This window comes from Bombus huntii, chromosome 2 (genome assembly GCF_024542735.1).
Source record: "Bombus huntii isolate Logan2020A chromosome 2, iyBomHunt1.1, whole genome shotgun sequence".
NCBI lineage: Eukaryota > Metazoa > Arthropoda > Insecta > Hymenoptera > Apidae > Bombus > Bombus huntii.
In genome coordinates this window covers 8,333,161-8,360,670 of record NC_066239.1, presented here as the reverse complement: position 1 = coordinate 8,360,670, position 27,510 = coordinate 8,333,161, and the positions used below count along the sequence as shown (strand labels likewise).

At 41.8% G+C, this 27,510-nt stretch overlaps 2 protein-coding genes and 1 long non-coding RNA gene across 6 annotated transcripts in view; 2 read left to right on the top strand and 1 right to left on the bottom strand.

The window, feature by feature from the left end:
- The first annotated feature begins 340 nt into the window (after nt 1-340).
- LOC126878377 (methyl-CpG-binding domain protein 2) lies at nt 341-2,464 on the top strand. Of its 3 annotated transcripts, none has more exons than XM_050641155.1 (5): nt 341-580; nt 759-900; nt 1,230-1,283; nt 1,772-1,984; nt 2,251-2,464. In XM_050641155.1, exons 1-5 carry the CDS (start codon nt 450-452, stop codon nt 2,347-2,349), a joined length of 639 nt encoding a protein of 212 aa, XP_050497112.1. In that variant the 5' UTR covers nt 341-449; the 3' UTR covers nt 2,350-2,464. The 3 variants fall into 3 exon arrangements, with proteins under 3 accessions (XP_050497112.1, XP_050497111.1, XP_050497113.1); XM_050641154.1 differs by having other exon boundaries at nt 343-580; nt 1,772-2,017; XM_050641156.1 differs by lacking the exon at nt 1,230-1,283 and having other exon boundaries at nt 345-580; nt 1,772-2,017.
- On the bottom strand, nt 2,455-25,645 carry LOC126878389 (uncharacterized). Of its 2 annotated transcripts, XR_007695649.1 has the most exons (4): nt 20,963-25,645; nt 6,820-7,645; nt 6,353-6,711; nt 2,455-3,941 (listed from the first exon to the last, which is right to left on the bottom strand). It is a non-coding gene; the product is annotated as an uncharacterized LOC126878389 (long non-coding RNA). The 2 variants fall into 2 exon arrangements; XR_007695648.1 differs by having other exon boundaries at nt 2,455-6,711.
- The window catches only part of LOC126878361 (RNA-binding protein MEX3B), a 59,875-nt gene continuing 49,064 nt past the window's right edge, over nt 16,700-27,510 (top strand). Inside the window, exon 1 of the mRNA XM_050641125.1 lies at nt 16,700-18,205. Within this exon, the coding sequence (XP_050497082.1) occupies nt 17,905-18,205 (301 nt within the window). The 5' untranslated portion in view covers nt 16,700-17,904. The remainder of the gene's footprint in view (nt 18,206-27,510) is intronic.

The following is a 27,510-nucleotide window of genomic DNA, read 5'->3' as shown; positions in this document are numbered from 1 at the left end:
TATTTCGAAATTCTATAATATATAAACTCACCTGCATAAATATACAAAAATAAGAAACGAAATCTCACATATTCAGTCAGGAATTAAGTGTTTAGGATCGCTAATATTAGCATAAAATACTAGAAAAAAGTGTCCATATGATATACCTGTTCGTTATCCACAAAAAGTTTTATAATAAAAGAAAATAGAATAAATCGTTCAGTTTGTATATGTAGTGTAAATTGATGTGCCGCTCAGAGTAAATATTACGGGGAAGAGGTTCAATAACTGCATGGATAGTACCGCCACCACGTAGGTAATTACTCAAACTGATAACTATACTAACCTACTCGAATTTAGCGGAACGCATCAATATGGCCTCCGGTAGCTGGCTCGTATGCTCGCTCGCTAATTATTTAAGTAATTTCGGGGAACGTGCGAGTGTACGTTGAAATAAACACTTGTGCAAAATGAATATGTCAGTAGAGAAAAAGAAATATCCATCGGCGCTACCAACAAATTGGCCGATTAGGGAAGAAGCCTCGAGAAAAAGCCAAAATCAGTTGTCATCTACTGGAAAAGTTGACGTTTATTATTACAGGTACGTCTTTCATTTTAGAAATGTATATCTTTACGTTACATATATGTCATATAGGAAGTGATAAATACTTGTGTTGTGCGTTCATGATGTATCGATTAAAATCGATGCAGGAACATTTAGTGTCGTCGATTCTAACCTCAGTAATGCATGTTTATGACACCACGAATGTTTCTTCCAGTCGCGGGGTCAGGAATGACGCATCGTTAGTACCACCAATAAGGCAAACTGCATCTATATTCAAACAACCAGTAACCATTTACAAGACGCAGGAAGGAAAAGTGAAGGACGTCAAGCATGGAAATCAAGAAAAACCAAAACAGGTTAACATTTGTTACTTCTTTTCCTTATCTGTACATACACATCCGATAATCGTATTATAACATATCTTGCCTATATTTCTAACCTTTATATGTGTACTCGAAGGGCAAACATTTCTCAAGTTTGAAATTGTTTTGCCTCATTCATTACGTTGTTTATCAGAAGTTCGTCATTTAGTAATAATCGAATCATATTCCCTTCATATGTAAAAGTAATATTCCAAACGATTATTGTAACAAAAGTACAAAGTCATTAGAATGTATGATTTAATTATTGGAATTTGATGTCCCCTGTAAATTCTCATGGTTCAATCATTAAATCATTCGTTTAGGAAGGAGCCGATAAAACTGATGGCAAATACGGCTCCCAAGATAAGCCTAAGCAGGTAACATATTGCTCGATGTACTTATGGAATCATTAATGATTTTGTGATTTTTTTTTTATATCAATGAATGTACAATGTTTTACACAAAGCGTCTAAAAATGGGCATCCATAATTATCAGCTAGTTTTTAAGCAGTTACATATTGCATGTATCATTAGAAAATCCTTTGTTATGTGAACCTTTCATAGAAATTATACTCATAACAAACATGTGTTTAATGTAATCTATAGATTATTAAGTTCTTCACTGTTATGCATTGTTTGTTTTTTATCAGTCAAAATATAATGCATTTGATATATTTTGCAGAGACTACGATATTTAATTGTATATTATGATTTTGCTTGCACCATGAAGCAAATATATCCTGCTTTCTTAATTAGATTATTCTTATGCGTGTTAAGTATTATATTATTTTATATACATTAATGTTATGGTCTTATATAAATATTTATTATTAATTGTACATAAATAATCTTTTTGGTCTTACAGTTATTTTGGGAGAAACGTTTGGAAGGTTTAAGAGCATGTGATCCAGATGGCTTTGAATTCGACGCGATGGACTTACCAAAAAGTTTGAAGCCCGTTGGTCCGTATATTACAGAAGAAACGTTGCTTCAAAGTGTTGCAACTGCGTTACACGTTTCTTCTCAACCAGTCACGGGACAAACGGGTTCGAAGACAGCTTTAGAGAAGAATCCCGGGGTATTTCTTAATCCCGATCAACCCCTCGTACAGGTAGAATAGATATTTAGATACCAAATAGGGTGCTATGTATATTAAAATCACTCGTGTTACGTGTAACATACAGTTGAGCACACGATCCAACACCCTATTACGGAATGTAAATAATTATGTACTGGAGGTTTGAAAGGGTATATCGACAAAGACAATAGAGACGGTGTCAACCAAACTTTTAACGTGACTATTGTCAAAGCAAAATCGATAAATTAGTTCCTCTTTTGTTCTAGGCAGTCTCGATAGCTGACGAAGACATCAAGAGACAAGAAGACCGTGTTGCTCTTGCAAGAAGAAAACTACAAGATGCTTTACGAGGAATTGCTATATAAGTTGTACAATTTCTTAGCTATATTTTAATTCGCTCATCCCTAGTCCTAAGTTCGTTATAAATTATGTCATACCAATTTTTATAATAAATGTTTTGTAAAGAAAGAAAAGAAGTAACTCAGTACTATTCGATAAATACTCGGTTATAAGCTAATCGTTCTAAAATATTGTATCGTAAGAAATTCACGCATTTGTACAATACATTTGCAATGTTATTACTCTGTAAACTGCAGCAGACAGTTATTGGTAGATTTAAAGAGTTATTCGCAATTGCAGGGAAAAAAGTTTCGAAACCGTGATAAAATCGTGTTGGACGATGGAAGAGGGGTCCGAGCATGTCAGCTGTTCTTTCATAAAATCCAATTTCGCTTTTCGTTACGAGCTGCTGATAATATTAACGGTTTGAGTACCACGGTCATTTGCCATCTGCCCGGATTTTCGGTGTGTATTCAGAAAATTGAGAAGGGTCGGTCACGAGAATTCAGCGATTCCTCGGATTCGACAAACTTAACGGGAAAGAAACTGCATCTGGCTTCACACGAGCCGGAAACGAGGCCGCACGAAATGATCCCTGAAGCGAATGGTTCTGTACGAGAAAAAGTAGAAACACGCGTGCAACCGAACCATATGCCGTTTTAATATATTAGCCATTAGACGTACTTGAATTATTCAAGCACGCGACACTTCGTCTTACCTATACCAACGTCTTTTGATTTTATATCTTCACAATGAAATATTCTACAAAGAATCAGAATTCATCATCAACGGAAACAATTTTTTAACGTGTAACGCTTTATCTCCCTTAGAGGAAAATCTGACTGCCAGTTCTAAATTATGGTGTAATCAAGTTAGGACTCGTCCAAAATCGTGTATAGTCTAACAAGAGGGAGAATTGGTCAACTATGCATCGATCTTATGCGAAAGTCCCACAGAACGCGAAAGTCAGTGACATCGACGATGCAAGAACGAGCACCTTCATATACGTACACGATATCAAGGACATTCTGCCGTCTAATATATTCCTAAAACATCTTTCTCAGCATCACGACAGTAACGTTGTGCCATGTAGTTTTGTAGGATGTAATATGGCCGTATGGGAATGGGTGCGTGCCTCGAGGCCCGCACAAAAGAATGCTCGGGCAGGTATACCGACGTCGGTTTTCAGGTAAGCCAGGTGGTAACCTCTTTTTTCACTCTATCTGCCTTCTCTGCCATTCTCCGAATCCCGACCTCCGTCCTCTTCTCATCATCGCTCAACAGCTGTTTCCCTGTTCGCGAAGGGTCGTTTTCCCTCATTTCTAAATGGTTAGAAAGAAAAAGAGAGCAAGAGTGGACAAAGAGAGCTACGATAGACATACATGCACATGTCCTACTTTAAATCGTTATAATTCGCCGAACACGTTTGTATATCCCTGCCTAATCGGCCTTACGTGTCTCCTCTTTGGACGCATATACTCGTGTGTGCGTGTCATACCGGTGAAGGAAGTCTGATCGAGGATGTGACCCGAATATTCAGCACACATTGTCAAGGATACGCTTGTTCCATCCGACTTTTCAGTGTTGCTGTCGAAGTGATGCGACGCCGATTATCGTCCTATAACAAGTAGTAATGTAATATGAAGTATGTTATAAGATTTTTAACCGATGGTATTCTACGAGAAATTAAGAATTCATTTAAGAGTTGTATGAATTAATGAAATCTATATAGATATATTGTCGAGCACTTATAAATACGCTACAAGCATATTAGTAGTTTTTGTATGAATATTTTTAATCGCTTATCCGAGAATATTATCAGTTTGCCGTAGGAACTTTCGCGAACATGCTTAGTCTGTCTAGATTATTCTGGAGTTTACAAGAAAACGATTGCATTCTTGTGTGTCTAAAATGTGTTAGACATTCCTTACTAGAAAGAAGTTCCTTTGTGTATAAATACAAATTGTCAGAGAATTATAGACATACGTTGTAACTAGAACGAAAATATGTACAAACCACTTTTGAAAATGAATCTTTGCATAAATATTTCCCAATATTTTTAAATGAATACGATTATATTTATTTACGTTGCAATGCAGAGATTACAAAACTTCGCAATTCTAGCTTTTATCAAACACACGACATTGGCGTACATATTTCGTGTTATTAACGGATTAATATTGTTTATATATTGAACATTGTAGAGAAAAGCAACGCAAAAATACCAGTATCGTAATAATTGGTTGACAGTTTAAGTTTATCGGTGAAAGTTAATTTTAATCATCCCGTATTTGCGAAACGATAGGTTTACATCTGTAGAAACTTGTTTGCCTCATTTTATCAAGTTCTATTTGAAGAATTAACGTACCACCCGTAAATTTCAATACGTCTTAACACAAATTAAATGTGTATTTCTCGGATAATCGTAAAAAATGGTAATGTTTCACTTTCATGCGCCATAATCCGCAAACGTACATACAATAAAACAGATAACAAGGCGAGAACAATCGAACGTATTAAACTGTATTCGTTACACGTGGACGTAGCCGGTCCCGGATAAAACTTAATCCCTGCTTAAACGCCGTTGCGGTTGATAGAATATGCGCGTTTGCGGTTGAACGCGTCGAAGAACTTGTAATCTGAGGCAAGAAGATCCGTGTATCGTTATCGCGAGTCTCCCGCTGGAATTCAAACGAAACTATCATCAGGTGTCACGCTTCTAAGCCAATCGAATTCCCCGAAATTAGATTTTGTTGTTTCCACGACGAGACACGTGGCAAACGTCGATTAGGAATTTGAGTCTCTTAAACCTGTTCTGTGTTCTTGGTTTCCGTGTTTGTTTATAAAAAATGGAAATCCATATTTATCTTTTATTTATATTTATCTTATTTATATGAATTTTATGGAACTTTCCAAATTCTATAAAATGCTATTTTTAAGAAAAAAAAGGATAAATACAGTTTTGTAAAAACCAATTATACTTCACGTATTTTGATATTGTAGTAAGGAAGATAAAGTGAAAGAAACAACATAAGTTCGGGAACCTGTCTTGTATAATGTTATAAGGAAGAAAATTGAATTTCCGCAAACTAGCGCTCTCCGTAGGGTAAAGTACTTTGGCACGAGGTTATAAAAGACAAGAAAAGTTTTCTTTCTATTTTCATTATATTTCTGTTCTATAGACTTGTATCACACAATCGGTTCGAACATTTGTAACGTTAATAAATTACGTCGAAGTCCGGAAACATCCTCGCTCATCGCTATAAAAGGATAAACGAACGAAATAACGAAATCGAAGTAAGACTACCTATTCGTGAATCATCTACACGAATATAGAAAAAACAAGAATCACTATTTTTAATACGATTGACATAATCTAATCCACAATGGCTAAATTCCAAGCATCATGATGCCAAACAAAAATTATGAAAATTCACAATTCGATTTTCTAGCTTTCTAATGTAATTTTAAAAACCTTTATTGTTCCGTGCACGGTGGCGAGGTTCATCGAGTGATTCTTTCGCGAGATTTCGCGTGTAACGTAATTCTCTGAAGCTTTACGGACTAAAATTGGATGGGAAGATTCTATCTGGCACGTATCGCGGATTGTATCTCTGGTTATGTCGAACCGCACTTCTATATAAATAGAAACGCTACTATGTCCTGTTATCGATCGTTTGAGCGACTGAGTTCGACCGTAGAGGGCCGTGTTGACCATGCACACATCGGTCTCTGCTGAAACGGTTCTTGAATGGAAGTATTCGAAAATTTCTGGAGGAGGTCGAGTTAAATGCGTACGAAACAAAATTATTAGCGAACGACGGCCAGTTAAATGATAAAAGCCAGATTAACTCGAAATTACGATGGATTCATAATACGGTTTGGAAACATTCAGGAATTATCATGTTTGGAACAAAGAATTCTGTTAATCTTATCATTGTAATATTGCATTGCTTCGATAAATATTTTATAATGTTATTATCGCTTCAGCAATGGTAAAATGCTAGAATATATGTATGTAAAATGTACCTTATAGGCTTATTGTTACAACCGTGAAACGATATATTTCCTTCTTTTCTTCTTAGTTTCCCCATCTCTTTTTTCCTTCCTTCTTTTTTATATACATCGAACGTTTCGTTTTTTACAGTCGGGAGGAAACAATCAATTTCGGCGAGATCCAGCGGATAAACATCATCAGCTTGCAAGAGGCCTTTCAAAGGAGGCGTTGGTCCATCGCTCTCCACGGAAGAACAGCTGGGGGACCTTCGACTCCCAACTGCTATACGTAATCGATGTCGACTGACTTTCTCTCTCGTGGGCCCACCAGACGGGAGCAACGGATAGGAGAGAACTGGCCGCTTTACCAGCTTCGCGTTTCCAGGTATACGCTAAAAATCGTTTCACAATTATTACGTTATTAAGTTTACACGGCATTCACGAAATCATCGACGAAATCTAATAATAGCTACCACGAATCAATTATCATAATGAATTACCATAAAAATTAAAAATTCCTGTATTAGATATTTCTGCTTCATCCTCGCGTTTCATTCAGCACCGGATGAACTTTCGTAACCTTCGGACAAGGGTTCTGTATTTCTTTTTACGTCATCAAGCGACAAAGCGCGCGGAACACGAGCCCCCAGCTGATCCTGATTTTCACCGACACTTGAAGTCATTAAACTTCCGTTCTCGTTCAGGACCCGGTCGATCCAGATGTACACGCACACGATCATTCTATCCCTTGTGCATACACATGTGCACGTGGAATCGTACACACGGGAAGTCTTCAAGCTCGGCCATGGTTTCCGTCTGGCCCATTGTTCGTCGTTTCGTTTCGAGCTCAGAAAAAAGTCGCTCAGATCGAAATCTATTGAACCGTCTGAAAAGCGAGCCTTTTCTTCTTCTTCGCCGCGTGCTCCCTTTTCTACGTCCTTTTTCGTCGTCCTGTTCCCTCCTCGTTCCTCCACTTTTCAATTTGCTCACTCCGTCCTCTACCGCCCTACTATTTCTACAGTTCTCTTTCTGTCTGTCTCTTTTTTCGTATTTTACCCTTAGTCATTGGTCGACCCCTCTCGTTTCATAAAAGCTTTAAATTCGTCTGGGGTGTCGCAGGATTCGTTCATAGGGAAATCGGGGCTAACGCACGGCAATCCACGAAATGTCAAAAGCGTACACGCGATCCTTCGACGAATCGTCTTCCCATCGAACTATGTAGTTTCAAGGTGAGAGAAATTTACGCCGACCATTTTTATCCACAAGGCACGCATCGGTCCATATTGCATACCGAGTATAACTTCGTTTCTTTCGTACCTGCAGACCCTGGAAATCAAGTTTTTTTTTATTATTTAATTTATACTTTACGATTTGTTCAGCTGGACAGTCGGTAAATATTTCTAGCTTGGAAATTAAGTGTATGGTTGTACGTAGATACGTGGCAACTATCAGTTTTGTTTGCTTCCCATTTGGAGAAACCCTAGTAATTAACGAACTCATTATAGAGTTCGTTTATGACGATTATAGTTTAAGATCGTTGTAAATCGATTGAATATCTACCTTGCATTGTACAGCAGTGGAAATATTTTAGTTTGTATTGCCGATTATATCTATTGCGGAACTTTTGAATAATGGTACTGAAAAGTATTTTCTATTGATATAATAAAATATTTTATACATTATTGTTAAATCAGGTCATTATCTTTCGAATCCTCTTCTCGATGTCTCTTTTAGATATCCGTATATGTTTTCAACAGTGCAAAAGCGAATTCAGGTATAATTAGGAATTTCCTAGGATGTGTGTAAAAATAACTGGTATTCTGTTGAGCCTCAGCCTATGTATTATATTAGGTTGTCCCGAAAGTTTCTCTCGATTTACAAGCAAATGTTGGATGCATATATTGTTTGTTTCATATTATCTTATTGGTTTATGTATGATTCATTCGTTCTATTGAAACAAAGAAAAGAAACTTTTGAAACAATATTTATTTTATTGCCTTTATCACTCTATGTTTCTATGTTAAATCTTTAGTTGAATATATCTAATGAATTCGAAAATAATCAACCAATAGTTATAAATTATATTACATTCTTTCAATAAAAAAAACTATAATATGCTTAACGCGTTTAACAAATATGAATTTTAACTTTTCATTGGAACTGCTGCCCCCGTATACCTACACCATTGTCAGATAATTCGAATTCTCTGTGCGAACGCATCCTAGAAGCCGATCGCGAAACGTTTTCCGTTTCTCTGCCGTTCGAAAGTGCCGGCTATAAACACGAAGGGCATCGGTAACCACGTGAATGCATTCTATGATCACCCTTCGCTGTAAATAAATCTTCCATCGAATTCGTAGCAAACTCGTGAGCCCACGTTTCCCGAGCTTACAATGCTATTCTAATAACTTCAAAATTTCCGCTTGAAAACGTTACGTCCGATCGTATTTCGACGATGCAAAGCAACGATGAATAGATAAATTCCCTTCTTGTGGCCTGTCAGAAGAAGCTTTGGTCCGAGGTTCTCTTAATAGAGAGATTTGAACCTTCAAAGTTAAATTTTCGAAACTTATTACATAGAACCTTCTAGATCGTTACTCTACATTTTTAATGTGCACGAATTATGAAGACAAAATCGTAAAGTTTCTTCCTCTCTTTATTATTTATTTCTCGTGTTTTGAATTTTTAATTGCTACAGTGGAGTTTCTTTTTTTAATCTATATGTGCAATATATTTTTTAGTTTGAACGTATGATGTTTTTAAACATCATAATATATAATTATATAAATGTATAATAATATATAATAATATAAATAATATATAATTATATATGTATAATATATAATTAAATAAATAATAATTTTCTTTCAAAATGCATAATATGCAGGGAATCTCATAGGGTGACCGAAACTTGTTTTGAAAGTGTCTGAATCTCGCCGACTTATGTCTGTCCCTCAATTAATCCTTATTTTTCACGGTTCCCAACCTCGAGCATTCACCGCCCAAATTTTCGAGCTCTCGGCGCACGCGATCCATAGTCGAACGACTGAAGCTCAGTTTACAATGGACTCCATCACTATATCTACGTTTGCTTATTCATAATACATACAGACGTTTATTTACAATCGACAGAAAACATGTATATGTCAAATATGATATCCTTTTATAGCAGTTAGGCTTCAAATATTAGGTATTTGTTAAACCTGTACACTAATAATATACAGAAAAAAATAAAATCATATACAATACCGTACTCATAAATAATACGAACTTCGCTCTATTATGATTCCCTGATATTAAATAAATTTGTAGCTATTACAAAACTGAACTCCTGTTATAATATCAAGAAACGAGAAAAGTTATACGCACTAGTGTCCACTTTCTTATATTTCCCTTAAAATTAAAGAAAGTTTTCAGGCATTGAGAACGTAATTAACTTTCTGTAATTAGGATTTCATCCGATTACGAGGGAAGAACCTATAATATTAATAGCAAATTTTTACTTTCCTTTGAAACTTAAAAATAAATAATTCTTATATATAAACCATTTGATACACCGATATAATAAGACATTGTTAAAATACTACAGTGATGTAACAAAGCAGACAAATAAGATTTGAAAAATTTGCAGGTATGGCTACGCAACTTCTCCAAATTGTACCATATTATAAACGCTTAAGTCGGAGCAGAATCAAAGAATCGCAGCAGGGTAAAATTCATATAACATGTTCAACTTTTTGCCATGAAGCAGCATCGCGAAAAACAGAGATTAAGGGAAAGGTGGGATCAGGATAGGTGACAAGTGTTACAGACTGCGGTCGGAAGCACATTCCGAGAATGGACCGACGGTATATTTAGAAAGGCGGCAGTTTATCCGCGCTATCATCGTTTACCATGCTATTTATGCGTTTTCGCCGTTGTGCAACGGCCTTACGGCCGCTGTTCCATGCTGACCCCGCTTCGTGGACGCCGTTGCGTAGGCGGCCGCCGGATTTCGTGGTTAACCAGATATTGGGATAGATAGTCGATCAATATTGTCAGCACCGACGTGCAGTGGCTTTATACTCATGAATCGCATCGAGGATCAGCCAAGAGGCTGCTTACTATTATCTAATGCTTCGTTCTAGAAGCAATTAATGACCCGATTTGATTCGTCTGGCGTTACTCCACGTGAATTCGCCGATATTGTTTGCAAAGTCTGCTTCAGAAATTACTTTAATTACAAGATTTCTTCAGGGAAATTGAAGTATGATCGCACGTACTTATATTTATTGCGACAAATTTGAGAAATATTTCTGAATATATCGTGCATTCTTTACGTTTATACAGCTTCGAATTTCCCATAAATACATGAACATCCTACTAATATCAATCCAAAATCACAATCATGTATTACATAAGTAACAATGAAACATCAAGGACGACAAAATATGCTCAAGAGAGGAATGCCAAAGTATTACAAGGATGCACCTTGACATGGCGCCTGTTAGATCTTATTTACCCTCGCAGTCTCGGTTCGCGCAGTAACCAAGCTTTGTATTAAAATTCACACCTCGTGCACCCCGATGACACGCAAAACGGAGGCGCACACAGGCGCGGTGAAGCCTCAAACGGGTGCTAGCCAGTAAGAATACGGCCCTGCCCTTCAGACACGCCGTTCGGCGACAAGATGTGCGTCGGCTCCACCACCGCCGCCACCATCGTCGTCGTCGTCGTCGTCGTTGTCGTCGTCCTAGCAGCCGCGGTCGACTCAGAGGCCAGCAATGCGGTTCTCCCCCGTTGCACCCCGTCGATCGAAATCGAACGAAATATTCTCTCTCCTCTCCGCTGGCTGGGCAGCGCGGCGCGTACCTTGCGCGCACATATACGATCTGCCGGTCCGTATATAGGCGCGCGCGAAACAAGCTCGATCTGGTATTCGTGCGCGCGTGCGAGCGAACGCAAAGCGCAAGCCGGTGTGTGCGCGCAGAAAAATCGCCAAGGTGTATTCTGCGAGCGCGACACGCAGACACGCGCGTATGTCGGTGCACTCGGCGAGCGTGTCGCCGATCCGCGTGTATATACGGTCGGTCTCACGAGGACACGCCGCCCCGCAGGAGTTGCAGCAGTTTCGCAAAGCAACGACAATGATCGCCGTGGAAGGCAACCGGTTGCAAGCGCTAAAAATACGACCAACTATGCCGAACGTCGAAGAGGAGTTAGCTAATGCGCCAACCAGCCAGAAACTGTTCCGTTCGTTATTAAGTTAAACGCAGCTTGGCCAGTATCCTGCATCAGGAAGTCTGATTATACACACGTGCCTGCGTCGCCCTTTAGTACGTGTATACGTCGCTTCCTTTACGTTCGTCTTAAGGGTCCTTCGAGGACCCTTTTCTGAGAGCACGCTCCCTGTTTTAGGTTTCGTTTTTCTGTTCTCTCTCTCTCTCTCTCTCTCTCTCTCTCTCCCTTTCTCTTTCTCTTGCTGAAGGATGAGAGCCTCGTTTCGACATCCTTCGGTGTTCTGTTGTTCGTTATCGTAATTACGATATTCGAGTGGCGCACGAGATGGAAATCTGTTGGAAGGATAGCCGCGTTTTGGGAACGCCTGTAATCTATCGTGGTGGCGCTGATAGTGGAAAGGAATCGGCGTGCGCTCAACTTTCTGCCGCATAAAGAAACACGTTTTTAAAGTATAGTATTAAGGGTCGCGTAATGTATAACATTAGACCTGATAAGATATAAATGTAGCATACAGCGGATCGTTATTGCTCGTAATAAGCCGCGACATTAAGAGGCGCCCACGGTGTGGCTAGCGTTCGACCGCGGCCCGAACAGTATCGCGTTGCAACATCTCTTCTCAGGGCTGCGCCTTCTTCGGCCGTTAGCTACGAAATAGCTGTAGAAACCTGCGAAAATGGTAGCCACGAAAAAGAGCGACGCGACGTGGTTCTGGAACAACGTGGCCAGCATGGTGAACCTGCATGGTGTGGATTCGCAGCTGATCCAGTTGTCTTCTTTCTTCTTTTTCGACGTATTAAATTGCTACCTCGTTGCCCGAGATTCGAGTAATTTTGGGCTGTGTCGTAAAATATCTATACTTCGTTTCATTTTTTTAAACGAAGGAGAAACCATATTAATCGGTTCATCTCGTTAAAATTCCCAAAGCTGTGGTTAGAATCTATCAATTACTCGTTCGTTTTCTTTCATTTTATAAATAGCCGCAGAGTAGTTATTAATATGATATTCGCCCTACATGGTGTAAATAAAAAGTAATCGTTATTCGCGTGTATTTCTATTTTCAAATATTTTCCATCCACATTCACGTGAAATCTTCATCCTGTTCCATTCGTTCTATTTAAAATATTTCTACGTCGTTGGAGCAACAATCAAATATGCGGGTACAAAATCTAGAAATAATTCAATTTACCCACATCTCGTCTAATTACACGACAATGCTCAGTCATGTACACTACGCGCATTACGTTCCTCATACACCTCTCGACCGTCTGCATTTAATTTCATCCTGCAACCCTTTACTCATCCTCTGCTCCGTTCCAACCTACATACCTCCCCATCAATACGACGCATTCAATTCTTGCAGCATCCTGAAAGAGGAGGACGATCTCGAATCCGACGTAAATGCTCTCTGTCTGTCGGACTTAATTATCTCAGAATTATAGCCATCGTCGATTATGAGTTGATTACGTGTCGATTACCGAGGCAATTAGTTGGACGAATAAGCGTGAGACACGCACGTGCACTCACACGTTACCTTCACGCTCGAGTTTCGGGCTCGTGTGCAGACGGCGCGCGTATGTCGAGAGACGAAAACCACCCCCTTCAGGGTACGACTGGTATTCACGGATAAAATCGTTCGTTGTTCGTCCAACTGGCTTATCGTCATCAAGTCATTGGCTGTGATAAAAATAAACGAACGCGAGCAAAGTTTCGGAAAGGCGAACGTATACTGGACACAAGTTACAGGTATTTACGAGCGAGTCGAGAGCACGAGCTCGCCAGAAGTCGGCAGGTGCTCGTGGCAAAAGGTGGCGTCCCGAGACAGCCTTGAAAGAGCGTGCACGGGTCGTTGCTTTCGGCGAACGATGAGAAACAAAATTAGTCGTCTTTGCCGAACGAGCTCACGTAGGATCACCGTCCGCGAGAAAGCCAGTCGCTTTTGTGGAAATCTTTCTTTTTTCTTCTGTTTCACTTCGCTGTTGGGTAATTTGTCGAATGACTGGCAATAATGTTGACTGAAGTTGTCTGAAATTTTCAAAAGTCAACCTGTATTTGTCTGGTTTTATCGTTTTATGTAGATTTAAGAGGCAAATGAAACAATTTTGGTGCTTCGATTGGTAACAGTTTTGTTCGGCGTATCTAAGTGGTTGTATGTAAATTTTTTCTACCTGCTAAGCAAATACACATAGTCTGTAAAAGAGGTTTTCGGTTGGACTTCGTTGGCCAAAGATCTCGCAGACACCTGCCGTTCAACTTGCGGTTTATTGGTCAGTATTGTTGAACCACGTTGTCTTTAATAAAAGAAATATGCGTACATATTTTTTTACACTTCTTTATAATATCCGCGCATTCTCGGTTATATCTTGCTTGCTGTCTACTTGTAGTTTCGTTTAATTTACAGCTTGATACCTTACAGTAATAATGAAAACGTTGGCTCCGACTAATAAAACAGAGTCAACTTTCTCGCAAAGGTTTCCTTGTTCCTTATCATCCTCTCTTAACGCTATACACGTACGCATAAACCGTACATAATTTAAAATTACTACCTACGCTATCAATGAAGCAAATTAAAGAACTTAAAAGTTTAAAAAGGTAGCCAGAATTTGTACGTTCTTTGCAGGCGAACCAATCATTTCAACTTTTCCTTTCTTTTTATTTGGAAACCTACGGTGAGTATATTTTACAACGGGAGGATAAAAGGATGGTCAACTTTTCATCCGATATTCTCCGTAAACGTTAATATTTTATATTCGGTATCTCGAATAGCGGAACGATTGTAATAAAAGTTTCTGATATTGTGGAATTATTCTGGAGCATCGTCGGCTGTTTTCCATGAGACGGAGAACATGATCAGGATCGTGTGCGTTGGCCCGACTAAAAATCGAGCAATCGGCTAGTCTGGGGAGAAGACGAAGGGTCGTCGGCAGAGAACAATGGAACACGGTTGCACCTCGGTTCAAGGTCCAAACCGCTGCATTTAGAAATCGGTTTAGATCGAATTCGCCGGTTTCGTTGTTAGCAAATATGTAGTCGGTTTCGGTCGCACAGGTGGCAGCTGCGCCAGGATGGCTCGTGATTTGCGGATTAAGAGGTTGCAGGTATCAGTGAAGCAATTACGTGTCTGGCCCGTATCGAAGCCAACTTTTGACAATTAGTAGAAAGGAGAGGGGACAGCTTCTTGTATCGTTCGCTTTTATATTACGCGGCGAACTGGTTCCTTTCAAAAATTTATCACAGCGCAGCTTTAAAGACGAACCGAGATGCTCCTTCTTTTATTAAGGTGTGCTCTTCAACACGCGTAATGACTCCGTTTTTTGCATTGTACTTGAGAATGGAATTTTAATAGGTTTTTCTGCGAGAATTAACGATCGGTTGCGTTCTTCGCATCATTCTTTTTCTTGTTTCTCGTGTTCCCTTTTTTTTTTTCACAGAAATTTTCCCTTTTCTTTTCACAATTAGCTTTATGCTAATCATAAATTGCAACCAGAGAAAATTACAAGGTTGATCGGCGATCAACGATCTCGACACGAAGTACAAATTCCTACACAGTCTGCTGGAATCATTGGCGTCGGAGTTCAAGGACGATAGATCGGCGTAACTTAACCTAGCTTAACTGATTCAGAGTGAAGATATTCTTGATATCTCGATTACGGAAAGTTAACCATTCTACTACGGTATGATGCTTTAGCACAGGCTATAGCGCAGTGCACTGTGCATGAACGTAGTGCCAAGACGTTTCTTCAGAAACTTGTTTCGCGGTGCTACGTGGGATATCGATCGCAATAAAAACTTGGTTTTTCTCGTTTCATCGATGATATTGCATAAATTTATCGTGTCGTGAATTTCATTACATTCGAAGCAGGCAAAAAAGAAAATGCTCTGTCGGGCTTGGATCGAACGTGATCAAAATGTCTTAATTTAATGGAGGAACAAACAAGACAATAAATACTTCTGCTTGATTCTAGAAAACATGTTCAATCATCGTGTGTACTTTTATCTACATTTTCATTCCACTAATTATTATCGATAAAACAGGGAAAAGTGTTGAAACAGGTAACAGAGTTGCAACCTTGTGAGACGGTGGGTAATTAAGTTTCAAACAAGCGAGGCCACTGAGAAGGATCACACTTTTATATATTTGATACTAAGCAATAATACAGATTTCCTTTGAACTATTCATGATGTCGTATCTAATTTACAGCATGGTAGGAGTCTCAAACGATCCAACTAAGGTTTACGACTCGAACGATACCTTGCTATTATTTCTCGAGAATCGTAAATTTCCTTCCCGTTGCATTTCCTTTCGCCGATCTGCTGCAGTGACTGCACGCACCTCGAAAAAAAGTACCGACGAATGCGTTTGCTAGGCACCCTATATGCAGACAGAGGTCGTTGACGGGACTGCAGATAGGAAAGGGTGTCGTATCGTGAGATTTACCGTGAACGATACAACGAATAATCTTGGAAAATACAGTATTGCCACTGTAATATTCTAAACCAAGTATATACCCTGAAATGCACAAACCAATCTACGTTTGTTAAATCTTCTCTAAAATAAAGTCAATTACCGATACACTTTCTGATTAAAAAAGGAACAAGATAAACGAACACGAAAGCTAGATTAAACAAATACTGGAACTGTCAAAAAGAAAGGGGCTATATTCGTTAATTAAAACTGCAATCAAACAAAGCAGAAGGTACAGATATTGACGGTGAGTAATTAAATTAACCGAAACAACATCGACGGAATGAAAGTGCATCCCTTGATCATGGCGTCTCGCGTTATCACGAAGAGATGGAGCTGCGATCCCAGGGCAGCCCCGGGCTCGCAAACACCGGCGTTGGAAATCGGTGGTGCAGCCGGTGCTTCAGCAGAGATCCATAGGGAAACTTGACGAAGAGGCGAGAGAGCACAAGCGGTAACACGGAGGGGGTTGCAAGCCGGTAGAGACGAGTGCACGCGCCCGTATCTGGAGGCGAACGAAGTGCGGCGCTCTCGGCCGGTAGATGCGCTGGTACTTTGTGCGCCGGTTGGCCGAATGTGGTGGGGAGGGGTGGTACGGTGCCACGTGACCGTGCTGACCAATCAGCATGACGCATAGCCGGCGTCCGGCACATGGCGGCGCGCCGGCTTTAGCACCCGCAGTCGCAGTACGTCGCAGTCAGTCGCAGTGGTAACACGAGCGAGAGGGTAGTTGCACGCGCCTGCCTTCGAAAGGAAAGATCGCGGTAAGGGGGAGAGAGCAAGAGAGAACGCAAGTGAGCGGGCAAGATAAAGAGAGAAAAAAGGAACGAAAGAGAGAGCGCGGCGCCCCTTGCCTCCGTTTTCAGTGCTTCAGTCGCGCGACGACGCTCTCGGACGCTTTAGTCAGTCGGTCGGTGACGCACCTCCCAAACGTGATACACGCGCCGTTACGTTACGTTACGTTAGGTCGTTCCGTCGAAGGGGAGAACGAGAGCGAACGAAACGGGGAGAGAAACACCGAAAGGAGTAGACGAACGAACGAAATAATATTGTATCGGTAAAAAACAGATACGCGAACAAAAAAGAAATAAAAAAAGAAACACGAACATCGCGAGCGACGATTTTGACGGCTTCAAGTCGCGCTCCTAAATAACACGAATCTCAAACGAACACACAGTTCCAACCAGTGCGAATATCGAGAAGGCCACTTTCGTAGCACGGCTTTTGCACGCGGTGAAAGAAAGCGCGCGAGTGAGAGAGAGACTGAACGACGAGAAAAAGACGTGCTGATTGTGGACACGAGATTACGACGAGTAGTAGCCCACACGTTTCCAGTGTACGAATAACACTCACGCTGTGCGTTGCTCGTACACACGCACGGCACAGAGGACCCGGACGAAAAAGGCAGAAGACGAAGAAAACGATCACCGGCGAGGCGACGATTTTATTTTTGTACGGTGCATCGTTGTTTTTCCTACGAACATTATACGCTTCGTGACCGCGTACGAGAGAAGAGTAGATCGCCCGATTTTCTTGGTGTAGCAGCCACTATAGTCCTCGTCCTAAATAATACAGTGTGTGTAGTGTGCACGCGCGCGCGCTTATGTTTCGTTGTTTTTCGATCGTTTCGAGTTAGGCTCTGTCTACGAGGAACCCGTCTCTGATCAACATCATTCGGCCATTACTCTACAATTCTACTCATAATAAAGTATTACGGAGAAAAGGAAATAGGGAAAGAAAGGAAAGACACGGGCTGTGAAGAAAGAACTGAGACTATATCATAATCGAAATAGTGAAAAATCGGTGAATAAAGAAACTGTGATTTATACTATCTGTGCAAACGGTATCAACGTACAATTAACTTCATCGGTGCGACACAACGCGATTACTTTAGTCGAGCAACATGCCAACAAGTTTGTTCAGCGAAATGGATCGTGGGGCGAATGGCGGTGGCACTGCTTCCCTCGAGGATCAACGAGCCCTGCAATTGGCATTAGAGTTATCTATGCTCGGTCTCGAAGGTACTCCCGGATGCCCGGGCACTGGCACAGGAACCGGCACCGGAACGACCAACGATCCGGATCCTTTGCAAACGACACCAGCAGGCGTTTTCGAGGAAGCACGTTCTAAGAAGAGCCAGAACATGACCGAATGCGTGCCGGTACCTAGCAGCGAGCACGTGGCAGAGATCGTCGGCCGACAAGGTAAGAGCGCGAACATAACCTCCACATCTCTTGCAAACTGGCGGATTTCCTTCTTGCGATCGTTGAACATTGTTCTTTACGCGTTACAAAATAATCGATACAGTCACAAATCTGACACATACTCGAAAAAATTGATAACGATTTATCGACGAACGATAAATTTTATAGCCGAAAAGTAAACGTAAAGCGTTTAATCTCGATAAATTGTGATTATACGAGGGCTTAGCGTAAGGGCCTTGGAATCGCTTGAATCGCATGTAACTGCATGACAACAATGATATTCGTTGTACTCTTTAGCAGATATACATAGAAATTCCGCGAATACGTTGAAAACCCTTTATAGGTAATTTTATACGTGTATGGGTGAACGTAAAATATTTTTCAAAGGTCGTTCGATAAATGTTGAAACGGTCGTAAATAATGTTGTCGAGTTAGTCGTACTGTAACATGTTTACGTAAGTTGAATTCTCGTAGTACGTTATTTTGCATTTCTCGTTACCGGAATCTGTCGCGTATAGCACCACTGACAGTTCATTGGCACGGGCGTGAGCGTGGCGCGAGAAACGCGGTATCAAGTAATGGTGCAATTAAACCAATCTAACTTCGAAAAGCAAATTTATTTTGAAGCTCGGTGGAACGTCGTACAGTGAACCCTGGCGTAGGTCGTGGTCGTTCATCGGCCACCTTTGCGAACAGCCTAGTTACGTTTATCTTTGTTCCGTGGTATGTATAGAAAAGAGGAAAAAATGTAGTTAGAAAATGAAGACAAGAAAAAAGGGAACAAAAAGCTGTACATAGAAGCAAGTTTAACTTAGAATTTGTTGCGATATTGCGTATCGACCTCATAAATAAATAAAGAATGATTATACATCGCGGTTAAGCGTTTCGAGACCGATGGCATTTTCGTAACCTTCGCTAGTGTGCACAAGCGTTCCTTGGAACGTTAAAATCGAGCTCGTCGTTCTTTTATCCGTGCCGCAACCGTCTTGGTATATTCTTTTCTTTTTTCTACACCCAAGTTTCCAAGAAAGGTGTCAAGAATAGCGACGTCATACTTTAAACGATGCTGCGATGTCGCTGCATCTAGAAATTCGCATGACACGCGTTAATGGATATAATATCACGCCAGATAAGAAATGTTTTACTTGCTATTCAATGTGTGTAAAAAAAAAAGATCAATTTGTTAATAATAATCTTTATGCATGATATGCAAAAGTATACGCGTATGATACGCGTATGATACGCGTATATACGCGTTTGATTTATCGATATATCATGTTATACAGTTTACTAAACGAGTAAATGGTAATTATTATTATCTCGTTGCGTCGCGATTTAACAATGTTTACAGTGGTTGAAAGCCGGCCGCTCGTCAAAGGACACGAAACGTCGACGACAGTTAAACTTAGAGAATTTCAAACAAAACGTTAGGCTGGAATCTTTACGAGTACCTTCCTTCTTTCCAAATGTCAAAGCACGGTTGTTACAAATAAAAATAACAGACACGTACGTGACACAGACGCTACGCACCTACTTCCGACCTTTTTATACCGCGATGCCCACCGGTAAGTCGCGGTCAATAACTTAGCATCTTTCGTTTCGACCATTCTGAATGACGTGAAATGACAATTTTCGTTTTTTTATAATCCGTGTTTCATTGAGCACGCGAGAAGTAAAGGATCTTTCTCGCCGTATAAGGTCAGTCATGGCTAACGAACGCATCTGTGTTCTTTCTACGATGTGCACCGTGAAAAGATAATCTTTCCATTGAATAGCAAAACAGTTGCTTTTATCGAACGAATTTAAACCATGTACTAACAGGACACACATTATATGTATATACAGCATCGTTCGTTTTGTAAGGCGTTTCGAAATTGAGAAAACCTAGAACGCCGCAGCGCGGCGCCACGTGGCTTGCCATTTAAATCTTAACATCTGTCAAAGATCGCGCGGATGATAAATAATCACGTAACTCCGTTCACAGTCATCAATACCGTGCCTATACTTTATCTACGTTCGTGAGACTCATGCTTTTACCGATTAATGTCGAAGATTAGAAACGGCTCTTTTCGCTCGAAAGTGCTTACGCGTACTCTCTGTGTATTTGCATTTTTATTTTTGACCTATCTCAATGCGATTTTACACGCTATCGAAAAGTGGAAAAGAACGGAAGAAATGTTCTTTAGTTTGATCTCTGTTGTATATTTGATATTCCATGATATAAGTTCGATGGGATACAAAACGCGTGCAAATACACACGGAAGGAGCGCGTCTATCGATAGCACGTGCCATAGATCGATCATCTACAGCTCGTTCTCGACCACCTCCACCGTATCTGTCGTCACGTAGAAACGAGCGAGCGCAATTTACCTCGCACGATACACTTTTGCAAATTCGAAATTGGCCGCTTGCCAGTCTACAGTTGACATATTATACATGCATTCATCGACACTTCGAGTCAATAAAAATACTAAGTTCGTCTTCCATTCCTGTTCTCCTACGACTAAACATTCTATATAATATTCCTATATGCAATAACTTTATTAACAACGCTTGGCTATCTAGCGTTGATTACGACGATTATAAGAATCGATCAATCGGATAAAGTAGTGTGTATCTAGTCCTTGTTTTTCAGCCGAGTTCAATGTCTCGCGTGCCTTATTACACCGATGTTATTTTGCTACGGCTCGCGAGAAGAGAGCTGCTCGGCCCCGATATCTGGTCGATAACGTTTTATTATATCTGAATATAACGTACCTGGCAACGCCGTCGTTCCAGCGATGCCTAAAGCATTCCTCGATAGGAGGGAAAACGGTGGCGTGTAAAAGGAAGCCGTATGGTGCTCGTCGCTCATCACGTGAAGCGCGCTAATATTGACCGTCCAATAACATTAGACTCGGACACTTAGAACGGTGTCAAGACTGTTCGTGTTTTAAATTCAGAACCCGCTACGGATTTCCGTACGTGCTTATCGTGTCTTCCGTTCGGCCGGGCTTTCTCGCATCCTCTTTACACGCCGTAATCTTCAGATTGAGAACCGCTGGCGTGTCGTGCGACCGAAACGCGCGCGAGTAAGCACTGACTCGATGCTTCTGCGTGGCGTACGCAGCGCGTACTCATCGAACGATTACGCCGTACCCACGTTTAGATCGATATTCTCATTTATTATATATTACGAGGCCGGTATTTTTACTACGTGAAATTAGTCGTTGGTATTTTTTTAAATCAGCCAACACTCCTATAGAACCATCGATTAGAAGCAAGGTTACGTCTATAATAATATAACGTGCAGAATCGTTTATCTGGAAATTTATCCTGGGCACTGTACTATGCAGAAAATTATATGACGAAGCAAGGGGTATAATACGAAGAAATCGTAACGCGAATCTCGGATTCCTCGTTGACGTTTCCAATCATTTTCCTCGAACAGACACGTATAGTTGTGCATTATGATTTTCCTTTCTTACATAAAATCCGTTCGCTTCCTGCTTTCCCAACCACTCCACCCTTTGACGGGAGCGGGGTCGGGGTTGCGGATCTACATACGTCCACGTAGCTGTTTTCTCTCTAACGTTGCATTGTGTCTCGTAGATCGGGCTACGAGCCTTTTTTCCAGCGGCTGCAGTCCGCTCGGAACCAGTTTAACATACCTGGCATGAATCATTGCTCTAGCGCGACTGGGTTCCCGCACTCTCGTACGCCTAAATTTCTCGACGGATGCAGAGAGTGTCTTTAGCGTGTATGCCTAATACGCTGACTTCTCAACGTACGGCGTGTGTACGCGCATCGTATCAGCGCCCATGATGACGATCAAGCGTCTATCTGAGCCGATCATTCGTTTTTAACGGGAAGATCGGATCTTTCTGCGGAACGTAATCGTGTCGATTCGATAATGATGTCTAATGAGTTTGATACGCCGTTCCATTATGAGGATGTGGCTATTTGTTGAGCATTTTCGCTCGATTCTCGCTCCTTCTCTCCCTCCCCATCGTCCATCTTACTCACGCTCGCGCTCTCTGTCTCATTCCGTCGACCAGTTGGTCCGCTGCGCTGTTCTGCTGATTCTCTTGTCCCCACCATCGCCGCTCGAGATCTCTGTCTCTCTCCATCTTTCTCATTCCCTCGGGCCGCTCTCTTTCTGGCTCGCTCTCCTGGACCGGAAGTTGTAATGAGCGACTCCGTCGTCAGACTCGTCGCCTCGTGTCGCATCGCGGCGAACGATGACGTTACTTTGGAAACATCACGGCTGGTTATCCAGGTCGTTAGCTGCAGCGTCGCGTAACCGGCGCGACGCGAACTGTAGCGCGCGTGATGCTGCGTGTTGCCGCTGCTGCTGTTGCTGCTGCCTCGTCGCGATGGGAAGGAAGAAGCGTTTCGCTATTAACCGTCCCTCGATTCTGTTAAACGTGACGCACACACGTGCGCAAACGTCGCCGTACGCACGGCACAACAGCACCGGTTATATACACGAGATCCAGCCTGCAAATAGGACCGCTCGAAGCGCGAAACTTTCTCCGTCTTTGCTGGAAAAGCAAAGAGGCGACGCGTGCCAGCTGCTAGAGGACAGTTTTGTTTGTTTAACGAAATAGGCGAACGTGGTTATCGAGGCTGGTTTATTTGTAGCCGGTACACGAGATAGAAGCTCGAACGTGTGTAGTTGTTATTCGTCGCGCACATAACCGTAACACGAAGGAAATGTCGTTCGATTGTGTGTGTATGCCATGAGTACAGAACGGCGACGTGTTCCTGACTTCTGTACAACGTTTAATGTATCGTTTCCCAATGATACGTGAAAGAAACATCAGTAGAAATTCGAATGGCAGGAAGAGAAGACATTTTTTTATCGTGACGGCAGCACGTGCTCGATGCTACCGCCAGCTTACTTTTTCCACCGAAATGGAAGATTTGTGTCGACGATGAAACCGTGTTAATAGACCCATACTGGCCCTACCGCTGTTCACGCGCCTTCGTAAAAAGCTGCCCATGAGACGGGAGAATCTTTTCTCAGTATTTTACGACTTGTTCGCTTGGTATGGTCAAACGCTACATAAGTTTCGAGGTAGGGGGAGGAGCAGATCCCGAAAACGTTAGTGTATAGGACTTTTATTTGCTCTTCACAAATTTATAATGGTAAACTCACGCGTGTTGTTCTCTATAAGTCGGATACTCTTCTAAAAGAAATCTCGTCGTATCAACTAACGTCCCTGAAAAATATCTATCTCCGTATTGTTTCTATTTGTATTATGCATTTAATTCCATTTGTTATAGTCATTTCTCAAGTAGATCAAGTCGCGTTTGACCACAACCAAAAAACCAACTGTCTCCTTTGAAAACGTCGTAACGGTCATTATTGCGGTTCCTTGTTATTCATAATAATTCCGGTGTAACGCGATGACAGAGAGATATACATGTGCCCAGGAAGAGGAAAGGCGCAATTATGTTAAAAATTGTTTCGAGCACAAATGGACGCACGATTTCAGACCCATGCACGGGGCCTTGGCCATGATCGTTTTCGAAAGTTCGTCCCTTTTCCTTCGGCCGCAACATCAGCCACAAAATTAAGAGTTTCCGCCGGCGACAAGAATTTCAAAGCTGTGAGAGAGAAAGAGAGCTCTCCTTTAAATGCACCGTCGTCATCGTCGTCGAATTTCTTTCTTTCGTCGCTAACGACACACTTCGTCACGCACGGCGATTGTGCCTCGACATTCATCTCGTTCCGTCGGTTCTCTCGAGGCCGTGGAATCGTTCGCCCGTTCCTCCTCGGTTCAATTTGCGGCCGACGATGTCGAAACTTCCCGCGCTTTCTCCGTCCGTCGAAACCTTGAGCTTCGTCACCGACATCGAAGAAGGATGAACGAGATCTCGGATTCTCGAACAGTGGTTATTCGATCTTGTATATACAACTTCTTGAAAACGCTGCTCGAGTGAAGTAACTTGAACTTTTCTGCGTTCTTTTTGAGATGTCTCTCAAGAAGGAAGGAGAACTGGAGAAAATCGGTAACACGCATACTGACGATAGAAGTAGTAGTAATATAGTAACGACCCGTGATAGGGTACGGTGGTTGTTGCCTTTGTTGGTTGTTGGTCTTCGAAGCAGCTGCCGACCCACACCGGGTCTCTTTCCGTTCTCATACTCGAAACTCGATCGACACTTAAGCCTTAGGGAATGAGAGGCCGAGGGGACGAGGAGTATAAAATGCAGGAGGTAAACGATAAATATCGTGGGTAAGAAAAAGAAACGAGCTGAAAAGGGAGAGAATTCGGTTGGAGGGGATGAGAATGTGATAGAAACTGTCGACGATGCATTTCGAAGGACCAAATCTGCGTTGGTTGAGAACCACTCGCGGGCCAAAGTGCCCCCGCCTAGCAGATGTTTACAGCGCGTTGGCTGAAATGAGCGGTTTTTCTCTTTTTTTATTTATTCTGTCTGCCATGTGCAACGACTACCCTCGACCAGAGGTCGCTGCCTCCCAAACCGCCCTTTGCTATCTCCACGAACTTTGTTTCTTCTTTTAGATATTCACGTGTGTTCGTTGTATACATGAATGACCCTCGTGCGTGTGTGCTCGTTTTACCAGGTTCTCGTTCGAAAAATCTCTGAATGCGTAATTTCCATCAGCTTATCCCGTAATTTATCGTCGCGGCTTTCTCAATTTGGCACGATTTCATCGCGGCTGCATGATTCAGTTGCGCGTAACGCGTGACGAGGACACGCCGACTAATATAATACGGTGATGAGAGTTTGATAAGGGGACGCGGGCAGGGGAACGGGCACAAGAGGAGAACGAGACACGGGGACCAGGAGGTTCCCAAAGCGGCAGAGACGCAAATTTCATTGAGTGCAATTATGCATACCACATAATTTACCGTGGACCGGCCGGCAGCCGGTGAATTCTTTCGGAATCGAGGCCCGTCACGAGCCACGGCTCCGGCCACGAAATATTATTCTCTGATAAAAAGCGCGACGACGCGCATGTATAATTATAATACAAGCGCACAGAAGCACGCTCTACACGCCGGCCGGTCCCCGGTAATTGCGTTCTTTTGCATCTGCTCGAAAGCGAGTGTGTACGACCTTGAATTAAATTATGCTGCACGCGACTTTTATTACATTCCCATTCAAATGACATCCGCTAATAGGGACGTTAAACCTCATCGTAGGTCAGGTGACCACGCGTCTTGCCCTGTCTAGCGAGTTTTCGTGGAAAACGTGTCATTGGTTATTTCCCTTGACTCGTTGTATCGAATCTGTATTATAAATATATCTTGCTTAAAAATATTAGAAAATCGTTGCTATGAAGGATTTCAACGAAGTAAGAAAACCAAAGGAAAGAATTCCTCTTAGATTTGATAGATTTATATTTTTCGCATAATGCTGTGACTTTAACGCGATCATTAAAGAAATATGTACGGATATAATGATTAAAGTTACTGTCATGTACGATCCTCTAATTGTTTCGAAATATGTATATGTATGTAGACTGGAATTTCATATAATTTGTAAGGTTAATAAAGTGTAATAAAATAAAATCAAAATAATTTGTAAAATAACAAAGCGAAATTTTAGATTAAACAAACTCTTTCTGATTAAATCCACTTATGAACGTGAATTTCTGTTATGTTAACGAAAAATTATAGGTGGCAGAAGTTGCCAATATGAATTCCAATTACATAGATATATACATATATAAAGTACCTGTCTGCTAACAACAGATTCATATAAACGGAGTTCTATCGTATTCATACGTGGACCAATCTCTTTTACTATTTGGAATGAAAAGATTTCGTCAATACAATCTGCTAACAACTGATCGATAGATTCTCTCTCAATTTGTTATGGTTCCCTTCGATCGGATCTGTCAGGCAAGGAATCTCGTTGATGCCAGGAGACAGGATAAGATAGAATTTCGCTTCTGGGAGGGTCGAGAGGGTCTCCCAGGCCATCGGAAGTGGAAAATGTCTTTGTTTATTGCACACTAGCACAGGCTGTGGGGCCAATACTCGAGGATACACAGGGCGATATCGAATATCCAGCGAACGACGTGCACACGAACGGCCCGACGAGGGTTCACCTAACCTCGTGCTCGATGCTTTTCTCTTTTCCTCTACTGATGGCCTTCCTTCTCTCTACACCAGCGCCTCCTCCTCTTCCTTTGTCAGACCTTTGTCCCGTCTCCTTTCTTTTCCTCTCTTTATCATGGGACGGTATAGTAGCAGCCGGTCGAGCGCGTCGTAGCGCAACCATATACCAGGTCTCTGGTCTACGTAGTCGGGCTTGGCGAAATTCCACCACGGTAGAACGTCACGCGTCGTATGCAACGATTATTCGTCTGTAAACGAGCGATTTCCTTGCAAAACGCCTCTACGTGGGATGGTTTTGCAAATATGTATATCATGGTAGGAGGACTTAACAGTGTAACTGATCGGCGTTTCTGTTCTTACCAAGTAGTACTTGTTCCTTTCGTTCGTTGCTACGTACTACGTTATTCAAGTCTCTCTATATACTTACGTGGCGTAGTTTGATTTCCTTTTTCGTCGCCTGCGCATGTACAGAAAGACGATGGCCACCGGTCGACGGTGTGCATTTCTGTACCGTTAATGAGAAACATCGCGTAGAAGATCGTGATTCCACGATATATTATCGAGTTTCGACGCGTTATTCCATGCGTAAAAGCGGCCGCGAGACCGCCGGCCCTTTATGAAAAGAGTACAAACAAGTGTTATTCGAGCATCGAACAACTTTTCGGTCTCCCTTTTTTTTCTTTTCCTTTTTCTTCTGCCTCTTTACTTTTTTTCTTCTTTTCCCGTTGCTGTTCTCTCTAACCGTACGTACAACGGTGTACATCCTTTCCCCGATGCAGCACGCACGAGTATCCGATTATTCGAAGACCGCACACGTCCCGAGAGGAAGTGGTTCGCAACCGACCCACCTACACTCTTTCTCTCTCTCGGGTACTCTCTCTTGTTTAATGCGTGTGTTACACGTACATGGGACGGCAAGGCGTAAGCATATGCACGAACACAGACGGCCCGAGAGTCTCTCTCGCTCCATTTGGCCAATCCGCGTCCCGTACACTCGGCTCGCAACAATGCACCCGACGTGGCACTTCCGTCCGGACGAGGAAAGCGTCGTCGCTGCGCTGTCAGTCGAATCGCTCCCTCCGATCGACACTGTGGAATTCGATCCTGGGAACCTTGAGACACGAAAAACTTTTCTTCGCCTACCTTCGGTTTGGTACCTGTGGAGCTTCGTATCTTTGGAACGCTGCACGTAGTCCATTAGTCTTCGAATTGTAAATATTTAT

Bases quoted from the DNA above. Each gene is read 5' to 3' on its own strand.
- LOC126878377 (XM_050641154.1), top strand. From the start codon at position 450: ATGAATATGTCAGTAGAGAAAAAGAAATATCCATCGGCGCTACCAACA. The intron at 1,284-1,771 runs GTAACATATTGC...TTGGTCTTACAG, and splicing joins CCCAAGATAAGCCTAAGCAG to TTATTTTGGGAGAAACGTTT. The intron at 2,018-2,250 runs GTAGAATAGATA...CTTTTGTTCTAG, and splicing joins CCGATCAACCCCTCGTACAG to GCAGTCTCGATAGCTGACGA.